The 22,387-nt window shown below is 45.6% G+C and overlaps 1 protein-coding gene across 9 annotated transcripts in view; it reads left to right on the top strand.

Annotated features, from left to right (window-relative positions):
• The window catches only part of MAP4K4 (mitogen-activated protein kinase kinase kinase kinase 4), a 170,408-nt gene that overhangs the window by 60,440 nt on the left and 87,581 nt on the right, over positions 1-22,387 (top strand). For all 9 annotated transcript variants that reach the window (XM_049834558.1, XM_049834553.1, XM_049834556.1 and 6 more), the window contains one exon: positions 19,933-19,989. In XM_049834558.1, the coding sequence (XP_049690515.1) occupies positions 19,933-19,989 (57 nt within the window). The remainder of the gene's footprint in view (positions 1-19,932; positions 19,990-22,387) is intronic.

Here is a 22,387-nt window from a genome sequence, read left to right as displayed (position 1 = left end):
AAAAATACCAGAGGAAATTGAGTTAGATGTTCAAAATTGCACAGGAAGTCTATGGCTGGAGTGGAAATGTGTCATGTCCTTACAGACCTCTCTTTTTGACATGCATTCTCCCATCTCACACTATCTCATGGTGACAAACACGCCAGATTTGAGTATGTTCATGTGTCTCCTTCAATATGCCTGAAGTTGCTCAAGATAGTAATCTCCTTGTGAACTTCTGATGCTTCTGTATTCTCTTGTAAGCAGAGGCTTAGAGCTACCTACTGGATTTAGCAGGAAGAAGAGGTAGTTGGCATGTTTTTATCTTTCAGAGCAAAGACAAGATGCAAGAGCATGCTGTTTAGCTACTGGATGCTAAGGCTGTTTCCTCTGAGGAAGTGGAAGGTGGTACAAGGAAACCATCATTTAGTTTCTGTAGTAGCTGACTTTGCAGGATATGCCTCGAAAAGAGTAGAAAGAAACATTTGCAAACTGAGAAGATTTAGGGAAGTGGTCATGAGGGTAGAAATACAGGTGCTATTTGGGTCAGACTGCCACTGCATGCTTGAATTGAAGGAAAAATGGTAGCAATGCTAACATCTAAATCCATATAGAAGTTTCTCCACAAATAATTTATATGTGCAGAGGTCCTCTGGCACAGGTGCTAGTTTCAGAAGTAGTTTGGCTGACAGCTTACGGTCTGCTAAAGAGCTTTCAAAAACGTTTACTAGATATTAGTTTCTTAAGTTTTAAAATTTTTGTTACTGTACTTTTTCATTTCACAGGCCTTAACTATCTTGGTTTTGTAGATTTGGGAAGCATCTTGCATGTTTTGGATATTGCAGCAGACAAACAATACCAAAATTTGGGTTTTTTCCCTGTCTTTGAACATCAGGCCCTTTTTTTTCCACCACACCGAATTTGTGGTACCTGTATTTGAATGTTGACCTTTTAGTCATGGCCGAAGTGGTGGGAAGGACAAGTAGAGTCCAGTCCTGGAAGTGTTTGTGTCTAGCTGTGGTGGAAAGAAGCAGCCTTACCTCTCATTAACGGCATCATTAAATGGATAAGCCTTCTTTAAATCTAGCTTTGAGGAACCACATTCTCTTAATCTTGTATTGGCACTAAGTCACTGACGCTGTTGAGGCAACTTTTTTTTTTTTTTTTTTTTTTTCCATTAGGAATGAAATTTGGTGCTCTGAAGGGAGACTCTCTTGTGTAAAGAGCACATAGGCAGGTCGTAGTGGTAGCTGGGATTGCTAAATGCTGGAATTCCCTCATCCTTATAACCTCTTGTGTGCACACTTGTTTCCTGGGCTTGCCTGCTGTAATGGCCTGCCGTCACGTGTTGGCTTCCCAAGTAGTGGCTACGCAGGGATCCCTTGGGAGGGGGAATGGTGCTGGAAGCAGTCCCTTTCTCTTGTTCTTCCTCCCCCTTGCTTTTTATTTGGCTCTTTCTTCCAGCTTTCCGAAGTTTGTGCTACCTCTTTATGTCGTGGTATATCCATGAGACAGATTTCTTTGTCTCAGTTTGGATGTTTAAAGCTAGCAGAGATGTTAGGAAAGAAGCTCTGTTGGTTCTCCCTCCCCCCCGCAGCTCGTTTTTGATGGCTCGTCACTTGCCTGGGCCATAGCTCTGCGAGTGTCACGTGCGATCCGGTATCAGGTAATCTTGACTGAAGAAAGGCAGGCTTTGCTCATCATTCGCGAGGTGATGCTAGCTGGGGGAAATGAAATTCTAACAATACTTGAATTTATTAGGTATTCTCGCTTGAGATCCTGTTTTCTGAGATGAATGGAGTCGTCATCGCTGGGAGTGCTGAAGATCTGATGTGGAGGAAGAGATGAAAGATAAGGCTGTACTTGCACCTACACGCCATATCTTCAGCTCCCTTGCCATTGACCCATCCACCAGTAAAAACACTCTCTCTTGTTTGTTTGCGGTTGTTACCTCCTATCTCCCAGGGCTCTGCCAAAGCCGTAGCACGGCATCGTTCCCCAGGGCGGCCACGCCAAGCCAGCCATGCAGACCTCCATCCTGGTTCTTTGGCGGGGCTCATCCGTCTGTCCTCTGCCGTGTTTCTGACCAGCTGTCTTTCAAGTCTCTTCCACAGGGCAGCCTGGAGAAACATAGCCCGAAGGCCTCCTTTTTAAGTGAATTTCCTTGAAGAAATCAGACTTGATTTAAGCATATCATGTATCTTCTAGTTTGTTTGCTTGGAACATGTTTGCCTGTTTGCGAGGCACAGACTCGCCTATGCTTTGAATGATTTCTATCTCGAGGCAGAGCGAGAACTTGTCACTACTTAAGCGTGTACTTATCGTTGAGTGTGTGACACATTCATGGGAGTCATAAAAGTAAAACAAATGAACTTCTGCCTGCAATGAGCATGAAAATGAAGACTGGAAAGCTGGAGTGATGTACTTTGAATTCACACTAGTAGGTTTTCCTGATCATTTTCAATTGCTTTTACTGAAGCTAAGGATGGTTCTTGAAGATTTTCATGTAGCAGTCAACTAGACTGTTTGCTTTTTCTCGCTTGCTGCTTCTTGTTGGATTTCACCCGCTGATTTCAATGCTAACTATAAATGCAAGTGGCAAACAGTATAATTAGGTAGATTAAATCTCTCTTAGCTACAGGCTTATTCACATAATGGGAGAAATGTTGGTTTTCTTCTTTTTTTTCCCCTTTTGCTTTGGAATAGTGTCTCCTGAAATTCTAAAAATTAATGAGCAGACTAAATGGGAGCTGCGTATTCATTTTTAAATGTGTACAGATGATGGGTTGATAGCTACTGAAGCATTAGTAAAAAAAATGAAAATAATAAGTGGAGGCATCAAAATCAATTAAAATAAAATCAAGCACTTGCTAATTTTACTAAAATGGAGTGCTGGCATTTGCCAGTAACTTGCATTTGCTTGTTTTCTTGCCCCAACTGTTTGGTTGCATATTGAGGAACCCTTGCTCTGGGCTCCCTGCAGAAACTTGGATGTTACAGCTCCTCAGTTTTAATTTTTCGAATCTCGGATGATTTTACATCTGATCCTCTTAGCTTTGCTTCTTTCTTGGTTGCACTTAGGGTTTGTGGCAAAAATCAGAAAAGGAAGCCCCTGTAGCTTTCTGCTGGTGGAAGGTACCAGCTCCTTCTCTTCTTTCTCCAGTACTGGGCATCTTTTGTGCTTCCAGCTTTGAATTCTCATGTTTATTTGAACTCAAGCCCAGCATAACATCAAATTAAGCTTTTGGGGTTTTCTTCATGGTTCAGATGGAAATTCATTGGAGACTTTGAGCCTGGTTTTGTTTGTTTATTTTCTTTCCAGGCATCTCTGAGATGTGTTGTAGCTAGACAAGGAATGAAAGTAGCACAAGAACCCTGTTCTTTTTACTTGTTTTTGACTAAAACATCCTCCCAGGCCCTCCCATGCTCCCCTACTCTACAAAGGGGAGGGCTTGTAAGACCTTTGGGACAGACCTGTGTGTCTGTGGGGACCCCGTTGCCTTCGGTCAGGCTGAGCGTAGCTGCAGCGGGTGCCCCCGTGGTGCTTTTGGAAAGGTCAGAAAGCCACCAGCTTTCCTGTGGAAAGAGCCAGTTGTAGGTGCCTGCCTCCCTGCCAGAGACGGAGTCAGGCAGAGGTGAGTGCTGATGGAAAACGTCTTTTGGGGTGTACGTGTGTGTCTTGCATGTGTATTTTGCACCTTCAGCGAGAGTGGAGCAGCATTTCAGCACGGCTTGGCCAGAGCTGGGGCTGCCAGGGGTCACACAGGACTGCACCTTGGTGGCTGCCCCCGACCTTCCTTCCCTTGATGCCTCATAATTTCTGAACGTGGGTAGTTTTCCCTGGGTGGTGAAGCACCCTCACCTCCTGGGCTGGTGGGTGGGATGGGATTCTGACTTTTGTCAGGGTCTTGTCACCCAGGGTAGGTGATGTGGGTGGTGAAGCGGTGGCTGGTGCTCAGGTTTAGAGCATCGTGCCATAGTCAGCCCGGAATTCAGCTGTGTGTTTGGTGGGGCTGCCCCACGCTTGGCGTAACTATGCATCTGTGCGTGTGCGTGTCTTCAAACACGGCCTCTAATTGACAGCACATTGCGCTAAATCTTGTCTTGTACGGGCTTCTCCTGGTGATCCATTGGTTCAGTGAAATTGCTTTTAAGTGTTAAGCATTACTCTTGCTCGTGTTTTGAAAGACAAGCCCTTGGACTTGTTATGAATTCTACTTTGACAGCAGTTGCAATAGCTGTGCATTGTATAATTGAGCAATCAATTCCAGCATGCTATATTGATGTTTTCAGTGCAGACACATGATTATAATAAACTGTAATGCTCTTTCAGTAATTAGACAAGTGGCTGTAAATTTAAAAGGGAAACTTTAAAAGCATTGAAACTTTTGGAAATCCAGTTTTATTACAATTTAAAGAATAATTACTTTGTTTTAGCTCTCCTCAGAGTGCTGTAATTTGGGACAGGCACAGCTGGCGTACGTAGACCCCTCCCCAGCATCTTGGAAATCCAGTCCTGCTGGTGATACAGCATTCAGACTGGTGAAAAGGATTTTGGTTTCTTTCCCTGATGTGGGGAGAAGGGAGTAGAAGTAGTCAGGCAGCATCACAGCTGATTTAATTTTGTTTTCAGTGCATGACACTTAATTGGAAGATTGCTTAATTCTAGGAACTGCTGTTCTGCACCACTGTACCACATAATGTATTTAGGTCATGGCTATAGCATTTGGTCAGAGTACCTGATTGTATTTAACACGACTGTTTTCCAGATTCAAGTAGTGATTTGTGTAAATGGTAGATAGCTTTTGAGGCAGCATTGCTCAAACTTTCCTCTGTAGGTAGGTTTGCATACATCGTAGGAAGGTGTGACTAAGCAAATGCCTTAAAACAAGTAGAAGGCTTCTACTTTTTTAAAAATTTATTTATTTCCAGTCCCCCTCTCCACTCCTTTTAGCAAGATTGGAAGTCGTGGAAAGGAATGGTAAGAGATTAAATTTGGCTACAGCTTTAGCATTATGTATATCTGTGTTTGTAGGATTACAAATTTTTAAGTTTAAATTCTGAGTGGGGATTAAGCAGTGTTTTCACTTGTGAATCCCCAACCAGAAACTGCTCCCTCTTACTGGAGGTTTCTGGGTTGTTCCCCACCTGGGTCTGTCTCTGAGCTGCAGTGGCTGAGGCAACCAGTTATTTTAAAAAGACCCACGTGGCAGGAGGCTGAGTGCTGGCTCCAGCTGTGCTGTGATCTAGATGTGACTGGGTGCATCCCTCACAGTCAGCTGCGTCTGCTGTTGGAGACATCAGTGTATGGGCTGATATGTGGGATCTTTCACAACTGCCTCTTTGGAAAACACCCAGCGGAGGATGGAAACTTTGGGCGTGTAGGGCACTCCTGAGTAGGGGCTGAATGATTGCTGGAGCAGTTTTTTTTGGTTTGCCAGGGGCTGGGACTTCAGTCTGAACTGTTTACAGGCTCCCATTTCCACATCTATATTTAGGGGAGATGAGCTGATGGGCCAGGAGATGGTCAGCCTGCTGTAGTCATCAGGAGGGCTGGCCCGTTGACGGCTTCCTTTATGTTGTGCATCTGCCCTCAGCGAGACGGGACCCCGTCCAGGCTCACGCCGTGTCCCCGCTGCCTCTCCCCTCCATGGGAGTGTGGCTGCCAGGACACTTGCAGGGCCAGAGGGACGGCTTTGCTGCCTCTCCTGGGGGGTTGTTTGGGGTTGAGGTGCCCGCCACCCCCTTCTTCCTTCCCCTTCGCTGCCTGGGAAGCGTGCCGTGTTAGAGAGGTTTCATGGATGGTGATGCTGGGATAAGCTGCCTGGCTATGAGCGGTTACAAAATGTATTAGTTGTCCTCCGCAGCTGAATTTTGGTCGTCACTCCTCTTTTGCAGTCTAGGGCAATGCTAAGTTGTCCTATTTGTTCCAGTTTGCTGAATGATTTACAACCAAAAGCTTGGCCTTTCCGACTACCAATTTTTATATTACAGCTAATGACAGTTGTGCTCCAGAGTAGTGACTTGTGGTCTGCAGGAATAGCTGGTGTTGGATCGTGAGCTGAATAATACTTCTGTGTAGTATCAAGAGAAAAGAGGTTTCCCCCCGGTGTCAAGTCCAATTGTTATTAGAAATACTAAAAAAACGCAACTCTGCAGTTCACCAGTATCTTACCTACGGTTACAGAAGGCGTGTGTGTTGGGGACTAAAATCATAGAATCTTAGAATCATGGAATCTTTTAGGTTGGAAAAGACCTTTAAGATCATCAATGCTGCCAAGTCTACCACTAAACCATGTCCCTAAGTGCCACATCCACACATCTTTTAAATACCTCCAGGGATGGTGACTCACCCACTTCTCTGGGCAGCCTGTTCCAATGCTTGACAACCCTTGCAGTGAAGAAATTTTTCCTAATATCCAATCTAAACCTCCCCTGGTGCAACTTGAGGCTGTTTCCTCTTGTTCTATTGCTTGTTACTTGGCAGAAGAGGCTGACACGCACCTCACTACACCCTCCTTTCAGGTAGCTGTAGGGAGCGATAAGGTCTCCCCTCGGCCTCCTTTTCTCCAGGCTAAACAACCCCAGTTCCCTCAGCCGCTCCTTATATGACTTGCCCTCTAGATGCTTCAGCAGATTCGTTGCTCTTCTCTGGACACGCTCCGGCACCTCCATGTCCTTCCTGCAGTGAGGGGCCCAAAACTGAACACAGGACTCGAGGTGCGGCCTCACCAGTGCCCAGTACAGGGGGACGATCACCTCCCTGCTCCTGCTGGCCACACCATTTCTGACACAGGCCAGGATGCCGTTGGCTGTCTCGCCCACCTGGGCACACTGCTGGCTCACATTCAGCCGGCTGTTGACCAGCACCCCCAGGTCTTTCTCTGCCGGGCGGCTTTCCGGCCCCTCTTCCTCAAGCCTGTAGCGCTGCGTGGGGTTGTTGTGACCCAAGCGCAGGACCCGGCACTTGGCCTTGTTGAACCTCGTTACAGTTGGCCTCGGCCCATGGATCCAGCCTGTCCAGATCCCTCTGTAGAGCCTTCCTGCCCTCCAGCAGATAGACCCTGCCTCCCAACTTGGTGTCATCTGCAAACTTGCTGAGGGTGCACTCGATCCCCTCAATCAGATTATTGGTAAAGGTGCTAAACACAACTGGCCCCAACACTGAGCCCTGGGGAGCACCGCTTGTGACCAGCTGCCAACTGGATTTAACTCCATTCACCACAACTCTTTTTGCTCGGCCATCTGGCCAGCTTTTTACCCAACAAACAGTAGGCCCATCCAAGCCATGAGCAGCCAGTTTCTCCAGGAGAATGCTGTGGGAAACAGTGTCAAAGGCTTTACTAAATCCAGGTAGATATCCACAGCCTTTTCCTTATCCACTAAGCGGGTCACCTTGTCACAGAAGGAGATCAGGTTAGTCAAGCAGGACCTGCCTTTCACAAACCCATGCTGACTGGGGCTGATCACCTGGTTGTCCTGTACGTGTCACATGATGGCATTCAAGATGATCTGCTCCATAACTTTCCCTGGTACCGAGGTCAGACTGACAGGCCTGTAGTTCCCTGGATCTTCCTTCTGGCCCTTCTTATAGATGGGCATCACATTTGCTAACGTCCAGTCAATTGGGACCTCCTCGGTTAGCCAGGACTGCTGATAAATGATGGAAAGTGGCTTGATGAGCACCAGTGCCAGCTCCTGCAGTACCCTTGGGTGGATCCCATCTGGCCCCATAGACTTGTGTGTGTCTAAGTGGTGTAGCAGGTCACTAATCATTCCCCTTGGATTATGGGGGCTTCATTCTGCTCCCCACCCCTGTCTTCCAGCTGAGGGGGTCGGGTACCCTGAGAACAACTGGTCTTACTATTAAAGACTGAGGCAAAGAAGGCATTGAGTACCTCAGCCTTTTCCTCATCCATTGTCACTATGTTTCCCTCCGCATCCAATAAAGGATGGAGATTCTCCTTAGCTCTCCTTTTGTTGCTAATGTATTTATAGAAGTATTTTTTATTATCTTTTATGGCAGTAGCCAGATTAAGTTCTAGTTGCGCCCTTCTCATTTTCTCCCTGCATAACCTCATGACATCCTTGTAGTCCTCCTGAGTTGCCTGCCCCTTCTTCCAAAGGTCATAAACTCTCTTTTTTCCCCTGAGTTCCAGCCAAAGCTCTCTGTTCAGCCAAGCCAGTCTTCTTCCCTGCCGGCTCGTCTTTCGGCACATGGGGATGGCCTGCTGCTGTGCCTATAAGATTTCCTTCCTTCTTGAAGAATGTCCAGCCTTCTTGGACTCTTAGCCCTTCAGGACTGCCTCCCAAGGGACTCTGTCAACCAGCCTCCTAAACGGGCCAAAGTCTGCCCTCAGGAAGTCCAAGGTAGCAGTTCTGCTAACCCCCCTCCTTACTTTGCCAAGAGTCAAAAACTCTATTGTTTCGTGATCACTATGCCCAAGATGGCCTCCAACCATCACATCACCCCCAAGTCCTTCTCTGATCGCAAACAACGGGTTCAGCAGGGTCCCTTCCCTAGTTGGCTCCCTCACCAGCTGTGTCGTGAAGTTATCTTCCACACACTCCAGGAACCTCCTCGACTGTTTCCTCTCCGCTGTATTGTATTTCCAGCAGACGTCTGGTAAGTTGAAGTCCTCTATGAGAACAAGGGCTAGTGATTGTGAGAGTTCTTCCAGCTGTGTCTAGAATAATTTGTCTGCCTCTTCATCCTGGTTGCCCATAGCAGACTCCCACCATATCTGCCTTGTTGGCCTTCCCCCAGATTCTTACCCATAAACACTCCATCCTATCGTCACCATCATTAAGCTCTAGACAGTCAAAACACTCCCTGACATACAGAGCTACCCCACCATCTCTCCTTCCTTGCCTCTCCCTTCTGAAGGGTTTATAGCCATCCACTGCAGCACTCCAGTTGTGTGAGTCATCCTACAATGTTTCTGTGATGGCAACTATATCATAGTTTTCCTGCTGCACGGTGGGTTCCAGCTCCTCCTGTTTGTTACCCATGCTGCATGCACTTCAGCTGAGCTATTGATCCTGCCACCTTTTTGGGGGAAGAAGCCCTAATTCCTACATGACCATTCTCAGGCGCTTCCGTTGTTTCTAACCCTTGCATCTTCGCTGTTGCCTGGATCTCCATCCCCTACCTCCACTGAGATGGCAGACCAAAGGACCTCGCCAGCACAGTGTCCCTCAAACACAGGCATGCTGCCCCCAGGCTTATCTCTAGCAAGTCTGGTTTTATCCCTTTCCCCCTTCAAATCTGGTTTAAAGCTCTTTTAGTGAGCCCTGCTAACTCCTGTGTAAAGATCCTTTTCCCCCTTTGAGACATGTGTACCCCGTCTGTTGCCAGCAGGGCTGGTGTTGTGTAGATGACCAAAAACCCCAAAATTCTGCTGGTGACACCGGGCTCGGAGCCAGGTATTGATCTGCTGGCTCTTCCTGTAGAAAGAAATCTCACAAATCCTTTTGCACTGAAATAACTTTTGCTTAATCTGCATTATATTTGTACCCTGACTGCACAGCAGGGCAGGTGGGGACCGGCTGCAATGGCAGCAGCACCGTGGGCTTGCTTTAAAAGTCCTCCCGAGGAATTTCTTTCCCTTTTTGTTTGCCACAACTTGGTCTGCGAAGGCCTGTAGTGAGTTATTTAAGAGCCGTGAACGTGTTTTGACTAGTTTTTGTGAGGCACTTGGTGTGTTCTTGAGTACTCGGTAAAAAGTAATAATCGGAGAACGCGCAGGCTCCATTTCCTTAATGAATGCTGTTCTTTCCCGTGGATTAACCTGCGAGCCGAGTATGTTGCATAATGGCTTTTCTGTTGTGTGGCCCTTTCACATAATAAACACATTGGCCACAGGCTTTGGGAATGCAACTTAAATACTACCCAGGTAGGAACCAAGAGGAAATTGTGTTCATTTAGGTCCTTCTTTTGCTAAATAAATAAATAAATAAATAAAGGGCCTGGTGACCTCTGAGGTTGGGGCTTTGTTGTTGGCAAGTCTGGTACAGAAAGGGTTGTTAGTACGGGCTTGGATTTCTGAGTCAGGCTCCAGTGCTGACGAAGCAGAAATAGTTTGAGGTCTGAAAATACTGCCTGAGTATTTGAAAATAGTTCATGTGGACACAAAGCTGTTTACAGATCACTCGCTGGCCACGTGCCAGTTTCTCAAGGACAAGGTGGGGGTTTTTTTCCTTTAGAATCACAGATGTACTTGGCAGAGCGTCAGAAGATAAAAATGCTGGAAAGAGTCTTCTGGTTTAAGTCCTCATTTAATTAAAATACATATAACTTTATGCTAAATGCGTGGTTTGCATCTTGCAAACAAGTTGGTAAAATATTTCTTTATTTGCTGTTACCTACAGGGTCCTAGTATAAAACAGAGTCCCCGTTCTTTTTAAGAAAGCCTCCTCTTGTAGTACTCCATCAGCATATCTGGTGCCGTAGAAGATGCATTTTAATTTCAGCAGCTGCTGCCTAGTAAATTATGGTTCCCTAGTCCACAATGGCAAGGAGATGGGACTAACTGGAAGTGGCACTGGTGGTGTCTGTAAAGGCTAAAGGAAGGAGAAGGCAACCAGTGTCTGCCCTCAGTAGGAAAAGCGAAAAGCCCTGAAACACACAGTTCCAGCCCTCCTTTGTTGTGTGTTGTAGCACTGGAGGAATATTGACAGTTAGACTGGAATTTAATTTTGTTTTTTTTATATATATGTATAAATGTATATTTAAGAGTTCATTAACTTTTCTTCTTTACTGCTAATGTTCTGGAATTTTTTAAAGGTAGCGGATGTGAAATCTTTCATTGTAACCATGTTGAAATAAAACTCACTATGCAGCCTGACTTCCCTGCTCTGCTCAGTTGTATTGTTCCACAGGGATGGTATAAATGAAAATAGTTCTCCTTCTCCTTGTCCCTCATTAATATTAAACTGTCCAATGACAGCTTCAGATCCTCCCCACACAGTGTGTTTGTTAGCATCTTGTGGTACAGCTAGACAGAAGGTGGGACTCTCTTGGTGAGGACAGCCGAATATGGCAGTGTGTGTGTTGGGCTCCTCCTTGTCCAGCAGGCTGAATCAACAACAGCAAACCCGAAACGTATTAAAAAGGGAAATAAAAGCAGTGGAGCCAATCATTCTCCTTTTCCCTTCCCCTCCCACCATGTCTTTTGCATTTACAATGAGGTTTTGTACCTTCCAAAATAATTCCTTCATCTCTTTAGTGTACTTGAAATTAAAGAAAAAGTTGATTTTTATTTAATAGCCCTCCTGGTGCTCTCTGGGAGGCTGCTGGATGTTTCAGGATGGTGCCTTGGGCAGCCAGGCCCCTGAAGCAGCGTAGCCGACCATGTGCTGTCTGTATCTACTAAATGCCGTCCGGTGAGGAACACCGTCCCCTCACTGCCTGGGGGTGGCCATCGCCCGTTTCTCGAAGCCACTGTTTTTGGCAATAGACTGGATGCAACGAGGCTGGTAGGGTGTGGATGGGCTTGGTTTTCTTTCTCTTGTGGCATATGACCTCTGACAACGTCCCCCAAGAGAGTGCGGGCTGCTGACAACAGTGTTGGTGCATGGAGGGGCAGGGACTAACTATGGTTTTGATTTTTTTTTTTTTTTTCCCCCATGTTTTTATTTCCCCTCAAAGAAAAGTATGTCTTTTGTGGCACTTCTGTGTACCCAATGCTTAAATACTTAAATTCGTCAGGGGCATCTCTCCCTTCTCTTTAAGAAGGTGCATGCCCAGCACCGAGGTGGTTTCTCAGCAGCTTCTCGGCAGTGAGCAGAGTGAAATGGGCCCAGGCTTGCCTGGGTTTGCAGAGGGCCTTGATCACAAGGTGTAAATTGCTCCGTTCGGTCGGAAAGCTCAGATTTTGCACGTCCAGGGGTGACGAGTTAAATGTCAGTACGAATTCATTTAAAAAGCAAACAAACAAAGAGAAGCTGCCCCGGGCTCTTTTCATCCAGGCTTACTTCGATGTCACTCTGGAGAAGCGGTCAGGAGACTCTGCCCTTTATCTGCCATCTCTCAGCTAAGGAGGCACCTGCGTTGTTTCAAAGCCCCCGTCCACCCACGCCAGGACCTCGGCGGGTCAGTTTGGGCCACGCTTGGTCCGAGGTAGAAGCAGCGTGTGGTGCGTGACATCTCTCTGAAGTGGCACTGGGTGGTTGTGACGGTGGGGTGGTACCTGGCGAGCACAGGGCTCGCTCTGGTGACCTGTGGTGGTCCCCTCCAACCTGATTAATGCCAACCCTGCTGCCAGGTACCCTGTGGCCATGCCACCAAACCAGGCCTGTCTCTCTTTGAGTTGGTGGGCGAGATCCAGCGGAGGGTGTTTGGTGGTGAAGGTGGCTGCTGCGGTGTAAAATGAGAAGTCACCTGTATCTGTAGCCCATGCCATTTTGTATCTATAAGTATGCGTTCTATCATTTTGGTCTAAATTCTTCTCTTGATGGTCTCCATCTGGCTTGTTTTTAATTATAGTTGCCAGAAAGAAATTGTTCTGCATAAAAGAGACCATTGCAGGGGGTGCGAAGAGACAAATCGGTGTTAGGAGGGGTGGATTTAATGACTGGTAAAGCTGTTAACTTAGAGTGAAGAACTGATCTGAATGAGAGCCGGACACAGCAGATTTTAGCTGATGTTTCCGGAGGAAGCCAAATGTACTCTGAGCCAACTGTGTCCACATGGGAGGTATGCCTCTACTCTGGTTTCATTCTTTTCTTTTGTTTTAGTTTGGGGTTTTTTTTGGTGTCTTTCAGTAATGTCCCAACTAAATTACCTAGGTATGTTTAAAACCAGAAAAAAGTACAAGAAATAATAAGGTTAGAGGCCCTTCTCCTTTTGGAGAGGGCTGAGGGTAGAGACTCTATTATAAGAGAAAACGAGTGACGGTGTGTTTAGTGAAGCTTACTAAATCTGGGCATAGCCTGGTGGTGGCTGGAGGGATGGGCTGATGACTTTGAGGATGTTTTCCAGGCTGAGGACTCAAGTTCAGGTGTCCCTGTAGAAGAAGCATCTGGGGGAGGAAGCTCTGAGCAGCCACCTACAGAGCAGCAAAGCTTGGTCCAGCAGCCAGCTGATGGCTGGGGGGTCTGGTGAAGGGGCAGCACTCAGCAAGGCATCTCTTTCAAAAACTTCTCAGTGGCCTGAAGTTGAGGCCTTGTGGAAAAACACATCACAGCCTTGCTGCCAGTGTTGCCCAGCAGAGCCTAAGTCATCGACCTTTCCGGCTCGGTATTTAGGAGGGAGAAGGAAGAGGGAGGGAGAAGGAAGAGGGAAATCTGTAAGCGCCACTTGATAAGGGAATGTTTTGTGCCATTTGAGCCAGGAAGTGTGTAGCCTTGGGGGATCCTACTTGGCTGAATGGACTGGGATTGGCATGACTGGGTAATGAAGGCCCAGTCTTAAACTGCACCACTGGTAGACCTTCTACCCTACCCTTCCCCTGCAACACCCCCCTCTTGTGCCATTTTTTTTCATCTATTGTCCAGACAAATGTCTCAGTGGCTGTGAATTGAAATGGGCATGATCACCAGGCCTTGCTTAGGCAAATCTGTCTAAGGTCCTACGGGGAACTGGTGTTTTTTTCCAGGTGAAGTGGCGAGAGAGCTGTCTGCCATTGCAGTTCTCTTCTTGTCCTCTCCCATCAGACAAAAACATCTCCTGCTGATCAGTAGGGCGAGGTGGACCGCTGGGCAGGGTGCTGGGAGTTGGCAGAGACGCCTCCTAACTCTGAGCTCTGCTGTTGACCTGTTGCGATCCTGGGAAAGTTAGATTGTGGCTTTCTGCCATGGTTTTCCCACCATCTTTCCCCCTTCCTTTTCTTTCCTTTTTAGGCAATGAGCTGTCTGGGAGAAGGAAATGCCTCTGGTAATGTATATCCAGCATCTTTCGGAGTGGGATAGCCACCACAAAACTAGCAATCAAAGTAAAAAATCAGTGCATAGAACTCTCTTTTTTTCTTACTAGGGGTAACATCTTTTCACTCTGTCCCTGGAAGTACAGGACTGATAATAACTCTGCATCTTTCATACTTCACAGAATGCAGTACTATGCATGAGTAAATTGTCATTATTGTTTCTTCAATAGACAGCTAGTGAGCGTGTGGATATCTAAAGCAGGATAGAGTGTATGTTGTTTTCTGTTTTGCTTTCCAGGCATTTGATGTCAAGAGTTAGACAGAGGGAAAACACAGAACCCTGTCCTGTCTTTGGCTTAAACAGTGGGAGTCTTTAATAGCTTCTGGTTGGTTTGGGTTTAGAAATCATCTAACAGGAAGAAAGAACATTAATGTTGGCCTTTTTTTGTTCTCGTGTGTTTCTTCGGTGATTTGCCAGGCTTTTGTACTGAGGTTGTTTGCTGATTTTTATTCTAGAAGGAGGTTCCATGCCAGATAAACATTATCCCTTTTTTACAGATTTATCTCCGTCGCTGGAGCCTATGATTATGTAGCTTACAGAACGCTGTATCAGTAGGAACAACATTATTTTGGCTACAAATGCAACTAGGTAGACTTTTTGCTTAAGAACATTTTATATTTTCTTATTTGGTTTTAACTGGGGAGGTTGCTTTCACTTTGTGCTATTCTGTCTTTTTGCCTGTTAAAAAAGCGTGTTCTGTTTCCTCCGCAAGCATTACTCCCATCACTTTTCACAGGATAGGCCTAGTCTTTCTGGGGAGCAGGAAAAACTGTCTTGTAGTATTCACAGTGCAAAGTTGGTTGGTCTGCAACTTCTTGTGTTGGCGAGCGACAAAAAGAGCTGATGGTAAACATGCGTTGGGATAATAAGGTATCATTTATTGCACTGGTGTGTGCAACCTAATAGCAGAGTATTGCTCCATGGCCTATTGCCTCAGGCTGGAAGGAGTTTAGAGTCAACTAAATGAGAAGCAAATTGAAAAGTTAATTTTGGCATGGAGGCATTGTACAGCACTACTAGGAGGTGGCACCGTGGTGAGTTTTCACTTGATAGCCTGTTTAAATCTAGCCTGCTGCTTCTGTGGATGTTGTAGCAACTGAAATTTGAATTAGTAGATTATTTTTTTCAACTTAGTTGCTCTTCTTTCCACAACTGTCAGCGTAGGATACTAAGAGGTTGGAGAAGTTTTCCAGAGACTTAATTGTGTACAGTACACAGGATAATCCAAGCTTGCAAGTCATGAGTCACACATATTGCCTTCCTTCCTTAATGTGTGATGTTGCTCCATATTCTACTTCCATGCCATTTAGCTGGGGAGCAAGCTTCCAGAAACTGTCCCCCAAAAGGCATGTTAATACACAGGCCGGAAACTGTGTTAGTAGGAGAATTACCTTGCTGTGGAATACGTATCTTGGATAATTTGGGGGAGGTAGGAGGTAAATGAGCTGATAATATTTCTTTTGCATTTAATTTGCATAGTTCTTTGATAACATTAAGGCGTCTTAGGGAAAAAAAGCAGCATGAAAACCAGCACATAACACCACTTGCCTTTGAACCTTTCCAAAACAAAAATTTTACAGTACTAATGTGTGCAGAGGAAGAAAGAGGCAAGAAGTAGGTGTATTAACTGACTTGGCGAGTGTGGGTAGGCTTGAAATTTATAATGTTCTGCAGATCTTGGCAGTCTACCAAGGATTCCCCTTGTCCCCTCTGCTTTTCAACATGCATAAAGCCCACCAAGATGAGAAATAAACAGCATATTGCTATCAGACATGACTGGGAATATGCTTAAGTAGTGGATTCAGTTTAAGATCCAGTTAAATGCTGCAGTGTTGCTGAGTTGATGAGAAGAGCTGTAATTTAAAGCCCTCCATATGTAAATGTAAATGAACTTTCTGTCATCCACATGAGAAGAAACAGGACAAGACGTGGGGTCAGCAGGCTCAACTCCATTGACTTGCTCATCCCAACAGGCCATTTAAAAATAGAATGGTGCAGTTGCAGTCTTAAAAATATTCTTACATTGCTTCCTTGGTAGGATAAACAAGTGCTTTAATATGAATAGATTCATGAAAAGAGGGAAAGAAAGGCGGGGAGGGTGCATAAGACATGACAAGTAGCTTGGAGATTTTGGTCGATAAAATCTTAACATGGTCTAAATGAAGGGAATGTGTTGGTGGGCTTTTTTCCATGGGGCTGGGAGCCGGGCTCAGCTGACAGTGCTGATGTTTTGTTGTGGCCCCAAGCCCAAGACCTGGTAAGGGGCAAACTCTTGCTCCTGGGATGATGTAGCCTTTACTACCTGTTGCTGCTACTATGCAGCGTGACCTCTGCAGCCTCCTCAGTCTGTTGTCTCTGGAGACAGTCATCTTATGCTTAACAAGATGCATCGAGGTTGTGGTCGTCTTCATTACATATTTCATATCCATACTTAACTTTTGGCTAGGGAACAGTTATCCTGTGATCCCTAGCCTCTGATATTTGGTATCTAGCAATATTTTAAGAAACTGCTGTTTTCAGTTAATGTGGGTAGTGTTTTGCAATCTCGTGGCGTTTTTCAGATACTCGGATGGTAATTGCCGGCAATTTGTTGGGAGAAACAAAGCTGCAAGAACCTCTGCTGTGCCCTGGGGATGAGGGAGCCCGGGTCACCCCGAGAGGCCGCGACTCCAGACAGCACTAAAGCAGGGGTCTCATTCTGCAAGAAAAATGCTGTCCCGCCAGAGTGTTAGCCAGTGGTGTTGCTGAGATGGTGTCTGGATGGGGCCTTAATGGTTACCACATTTATGAAGTGCCCTGGGAGTTGAATTTGAATAAATTTTAATCCCAGGAGATTGAGTTCAGAGGGTTTCTCCCATCTACGACTTCTGTAGTTCTTTCGTCGCGTTCAACCACTTTGAGATTTTTGTTATTATTATTTTTAATGCAGGCACATTTTTCCAAAGCAAAAGCTGTCTATGAAAATCTGAAGATTGATTTCCGAAACAGGAATGCTTAGCCATTTCATGTTGCAAGCAAAATTATACCAGCATTCTAATAGTTTGACAAGTCTGTTCTTGAGCGGAGCTGTTAAGCAGATAAACAAACAAACAAAAACTCTGCTCATGCTTATATGTTGTGCTTGCGATGTTTGCTTTTTCCCTCCCTCTAAAAATGTTTTTAGTGAAAAGAATGTGGCTTCAAAATGCCCTTTTACTTTTCTCATCTAAATCAATGTCATGCAACATCCCCCTCTCCCTCCATATATGTTGTGGATGCTTAGAATATGAATGCTCCATACATTATGAAAAGGGTATTTGGAGTAATTTTTAACAATATTCTGAAATGACCGGGGTTTAAATTTGGCCTGGGATACTGAGCAGTCCACACTTCCCACAGTCTGAAGTTCCCTTGCTTTCCAGTCCCTTAGGAGGGTTATGGGAGAAGCTTTTCCCATCCCTGTTGCAGAAACAGCAGAGCAGAACGCGAGCAATCGCTGCGCTCTGCTGTAGCTGTCGTGGCCCAGGTTCTCGTAGGGAGTAGTGGAGGCACTGGCAGGATCCCGTAAAGCTGCAGGGAAGGATGGTTGGGCTGGTGCACATTAGTCATCCCGAGTGGGCCAGTCTCACAGGGAGGCATGTTGTCTTGAGAAGAGCTGTGAAGCTGAGCCCTGGGAAATTTCAGGCTTCTCTATGGAAATAGCAAGCCCACCAGTAGTTCGTGGATTTAAAAATATTAATGGAACAAACTTTCCATAAAATATGTGGCATCCCGTGGATGTCTTGCTACTTCGCTCTTCCGTGTGCCACTTTTTCTGCTTGGAGTATGTTCTGCCACCGTTTTAGCATCCCCGCTTTGCTGGAGAATGAATGGTGAACCATATTTGACTGTTTTTTTAAAAAGTTTCTTCTTCGTCAGTCCTCCTTAGTGCTGTGAGCTTTTTTCCTCTGAGATGTCCTTGTTCCTCTCTTATCTTTAGCATATTCTTTTTGTACCTCAGACTGTGCTTCCCAACGTCCTTGGGCCTTTTAGTTCCTTCCACAGAGCTGTGGAAAATAAAGGCAGAGCTGAGGGGAGGCATTTGTCCACCTTGGTGTAAAATATTTTTCCCTCCTCCCTTGGTGGGATGGTAAGTCTTGAGGAGAAGCCCACAGGCTTTCGTCATTAGGCAGAGGTCCAGGGTGGGAAACTGGAGTTGCATCTCTCCTGGGCTTGCTGAAATGTTTTGGTTCAAGAAGTAGTAAGGTCAAGATGAGGTCAATCTTGGCCACTGCACACATGTTACGACCCTAACTTTGTTTCAGAATCGAAACCAGCTTGAGACCAAGCTGTAAAAAGAAATGCATGCAATAAAGAGAGTTTACAGAGCCGGCAGAAGCCCGAGTACAGTAATTTATTTATAGAAAGCATGTGGATTGGTTAATAAGGGGAGAGCGCAGCACAATAAGAGTTGTTAAAGAAAGCGGAGGCTGTGAATTCTGCAGTATTTCGTCCTTTCTCATGCACCAGCAATGCCTGGCTGTTACCTCCATGAAGGGCGTCATAAGGTGTGAAGGGGTCAAGATTTCTCCAAAGAGACTAGTGGTTTGGGGTGCTTCAGTTCTAGGGTGCCAGTCTCAAAAGAATCTGGAAAGAGATTAAGAAGTTAGTCCAGGAAAAAAAAAATTCTGTTGATGTCCATCAGCTATAGTGGTTGCTATGTATAGGTTTCTGCCTAGAAAACTTAGAAGTTGGTGATGAGAAAGGTAAAGGAACTGTGACTCTAGTGATATGCTTTGTTGTGGTTTTTATCATTATTTGTGATAAAAGTGAAGAAGTGTAGTGGGCATAACTCTTGTTGAAGAGCTTGACTGATTCAGAGAAGAGCCTTTGGGATAATGCTTGGGAAAGGCGTTGGGAGACCAGGCTGTTCGACTGGAAGTCTTGGGGCAGACTGCAGGGTGTTAAGTGGAGAGCTGGAAAATACCAATACTAGGACCACTTCTAAGTGCCTGTTCAGAAAAAAAAATAGACAACAGCTAATTGATATGGCCCCACCTCGTGCAAAGATATACTGGAGAGCAAAGGGGTTTTGTCAGAAGTCAGCCCACGGTGGCTGGAGAGGCCGTGGGGCCGTGGGGCTGCGTGCCTCCCTCCCAGCCCTGCGATCAGCTCCAACTCTGCTCTGACTGTGGAGCAAAACCACTTTAATTTCCTGATCTGCAATCCCCGGCCCCACCCCGCAGTTTGCTTTTGCAGTTTGCTTTTTCTCGGCTAACTTTCTGCCATTTTAGTGATCTCAATCAGCTTATCATATGATCCGAGGAGTGCCAGAAGGAGCTCAGTGCTCCCGGGAGAATGTGTGACAGGAGGCTGGAGGGAGGCAGGGGAAGGAAGGGTAGGAGCTCCCTGCTGCAGGAGCTGGGATCTATTAATTCGGCTCCAGCTGTACTGAGAAACCGTACCCTTATGGTGGCGTAGCTGAAGGGAGACGACGTCTTGTTCTTGTCTAGCGATCGTGAGACAGGCAAAGAGAGCGATTGCAGGTCGTCTTCTGCATCACTTGAAGAAACTTCACTTTTTTTTTACTAGTGAAGACCAAAACAAAGAGAAATGTCCTTTTGCAACCCCCTAAGCATGCTTGAGTTTACCTAGTAAAATGTCACCCAGGTACACCATATACACTGGTGCATAGCCAAAAAATATGCAATATGTGGAGTTCAACTGTTCTGGCATGTTAATAAACTATCATTACTGACTATGAGCTTTGCTAAAGTAAACAGAAGGGAAGCTGTGAATGTAATCCGTCTGTGCTTAATCTTGATAATCATCCTTTTAATGTGGAGAAAAAGAAATGGAGTCTAAGATTTGTATAAGAACGTTTTAAAAAGAAACTTTTTTTCTTTTAGCCATCTAGAGTATTTGTTGTTTTTTCATATGAAGCATCAGAAGAGTCCAGCACAGTTGGGGCAAAACCCAGCGGCTGGAGCTCTGGTCTGAATGTTTTGCTCTGTGTATGCTGAAGGGATGGGTGAGATGCCGGTGCTGACGGTTCTCTCTTTTTTTCAGGGTCGGCATGTCAAAACAGGTCAGCTGGCAGCCATCAAAGTCATGGACGTTACTGAGGTGAGTAGAGGAACATTCTGCTTTATTAGCAATATGGGTAAAACTTAATAACGAGAGATGGCATATGTCTTACCTCGTATTTCTGTTGAAGGGCATGGTCCTTGCTTGTGAACCTTTGCTTTCTGTTTGCAGGACCTGACCTCCTGAGCCCATCTGCCCTTTACGAGATTTCTGGGCCCTTGTGTGCAGGGGCCTCTGGCCTTCACAAATTGCTTTGACTGGTCCCAGGGTGTATGACCACATGTAGCACTCCCTTTTCAGAAACTTCTCAGAAGAGGGGAAAAAAAGTCAGATGCCCTGCTTCCCATTTTTTTCTCTTAAGTGTAGCATCTTGCTTTTACTGAAAAAGAAGGTGACTAGGGGCTGCTTGACATAGAGGGCACTAGTTTCCCTGGTACATTTGCAGTCTACAAAGGGTATACATTTATTCAAAGGAATGGGTCCAATAAAGTTCCAAGAAGCCTGAAAGCAGAAACATCTGCAGGAACATTATGCAGATTGCTGGCAGAATTCAGCATTGTAAAGTAGTAGTTGTAACTGACCCAGGGGGATTTACTGTGGAGCTTTAGATGGGAAAGATGGGAAATTAGCCCAGCCAAAGAAATAAAAAAATATATGCCTATATTTGAATCCTTAGATGTCTTGCAGTTTATGCTGTTCAAAAAGCAATCAGTTTAAATTAAGTCTTCAAAACAGATCAGGAAAAGCATGGGTTTTTCCCTGTTGATTCCATTTGTATTTTATAGAGTTACATCCACAAATTAACAAAACAGCTTCAGATTTTAAATCAAATGAGATCCTCCTGTGTGATATCTGCAACGCTTGACTGATGTTGCACTTCTGAAGAGAGGTTATGCCTCTTCAAACCAAGCGTCTTTGTTTTTCTGAACTCCTCAATTTTATATAGGTATTAGGGGAAAAATTATGTTAATGCATGTGCGTTGTACAGAGCAGGGGGTCCTTGGCAAGCTGGTTCTGTTAAACAAAACTCCTGCAAGGGTGTTGCTGCAAAATGGTTTATATTTTTATGTGTGCGTATAAGTGCCAACAAGTAAAAATGGCCTTGGACACAAGCTCCTAGGCGAGTGGCTGGGGTGTAATGGGTAAACAGGCAGGAGAGGGAGGAAAACAAGGCAGGGTTAGGTCGACTGATAGGACTTCAGTCATATCTCTGAATCTCCTTGTGATCGATGGGCAGTGTGACTGCCACTCTCTAACTTAAGCTGTTGTGTCTGCCAAGAGCTAGACATTCTTGCTTTGTAAGATGGCCTGATAAAAATCAATTTTCAGCTAGAGATTTTCAAAGGCTGCCTTCATGAGGAGACAGTGCTTTTTTGCTGCAGTTAACAAGCAGACAAACCAGAGAAGAATGAAGGTGCATTGACACACAGTAAATGTTCTTTGCACAGCAAACCTTTCCATTTGTGCAGCGGTTTTTCACAGGACAGCTTGCTGGACTGCGCACGGTGAAGGCTTCTTCCATAACATTAAGATTGGCTGTACTGCACACTCCCTCTGTTTTTAATAGCATATATTAATCACAAACAGTTGTAATGGAGAGGTTGCACAGCATAAGGAAAACAATTGAAAAATGCTGTCTATAGTATGGCTGAGCTCATGTTGCGGGAGATGGCTTATGTTTTGAAACTTTCAGTGATTTTTGGCTGGTTTTGAAAAGCTAGTTGTATATTGGCACTGTCTATCTTCTATCTCACGAGCTCATGCTTTTTTAGGGGACGAAGGGCAGTCAGAGGAAGGAGTTTGGAGATGTTAGCCCCATGCAGCTTAAACGTGTTGTTCCTACCATTGGACCTCATGTGTTTTCGCTTCGAAGTAATGAGCCTGCGGAGGCTAAAAAAGTGGTGTAAATTCTTCCAAGTTGTGCTAAGTCAGCTCCACTTTTTACCACCAGGCATGGGTGATAACATTGCATGTACCATTTTCTTAGTGGCAGATGTGGCCGTAGGTTATTCCCGTCCACTCTTGCTCGCTGATTCCTTGCCTGTTTCCCAACACTTGTGCCAGCATAACTGCCCTGGGGCCAGATGGTGACCTGGATCAGTGAACAGGCCCCAGTTCCAGGTTAAAAATACCCTCACTCCTCTCTTTCTCCTGGTTATTTATAACCTGGATCGGTTCGTTGATCTAGTTTAGCGCATGACATTACAAACAGTTGTGCCGTCGCTATGAAGAAGGTGGCATGAGACTGGAAAACAGCCGCCAACGGCCATGGGGGAGATGGGGCAGTAGCTCAAATGGACGTTGCTGTCAGAGGTGGCCGAATCATCAAGCCATGGCTTCAGTTCCGCAAGGGATGGTTTCATGAATGCCTCCTTTTGCTGGTGGATCGTGCAGCTCCATCCTGGTTCTAGCTCACCAGAGCTTATGGGGATGGTGG

The sequence above is a fragment of the Accipiter gentilis genome, chromosome 31, assembly GCF_929443795.1.
Source record: "Accipiter gentilis chromosome 31, bAccGen1.1, whole genome shotgun sequence".
Lineage (NCBI taxonomy): Eukaryota > Metazoa > Chordata > Aves > Accipitriformes > Accipitridae > Astur > Astur gentilis.
This window is presented reverse-complemented; position numbering and strand designations above follow the sequence as displayed.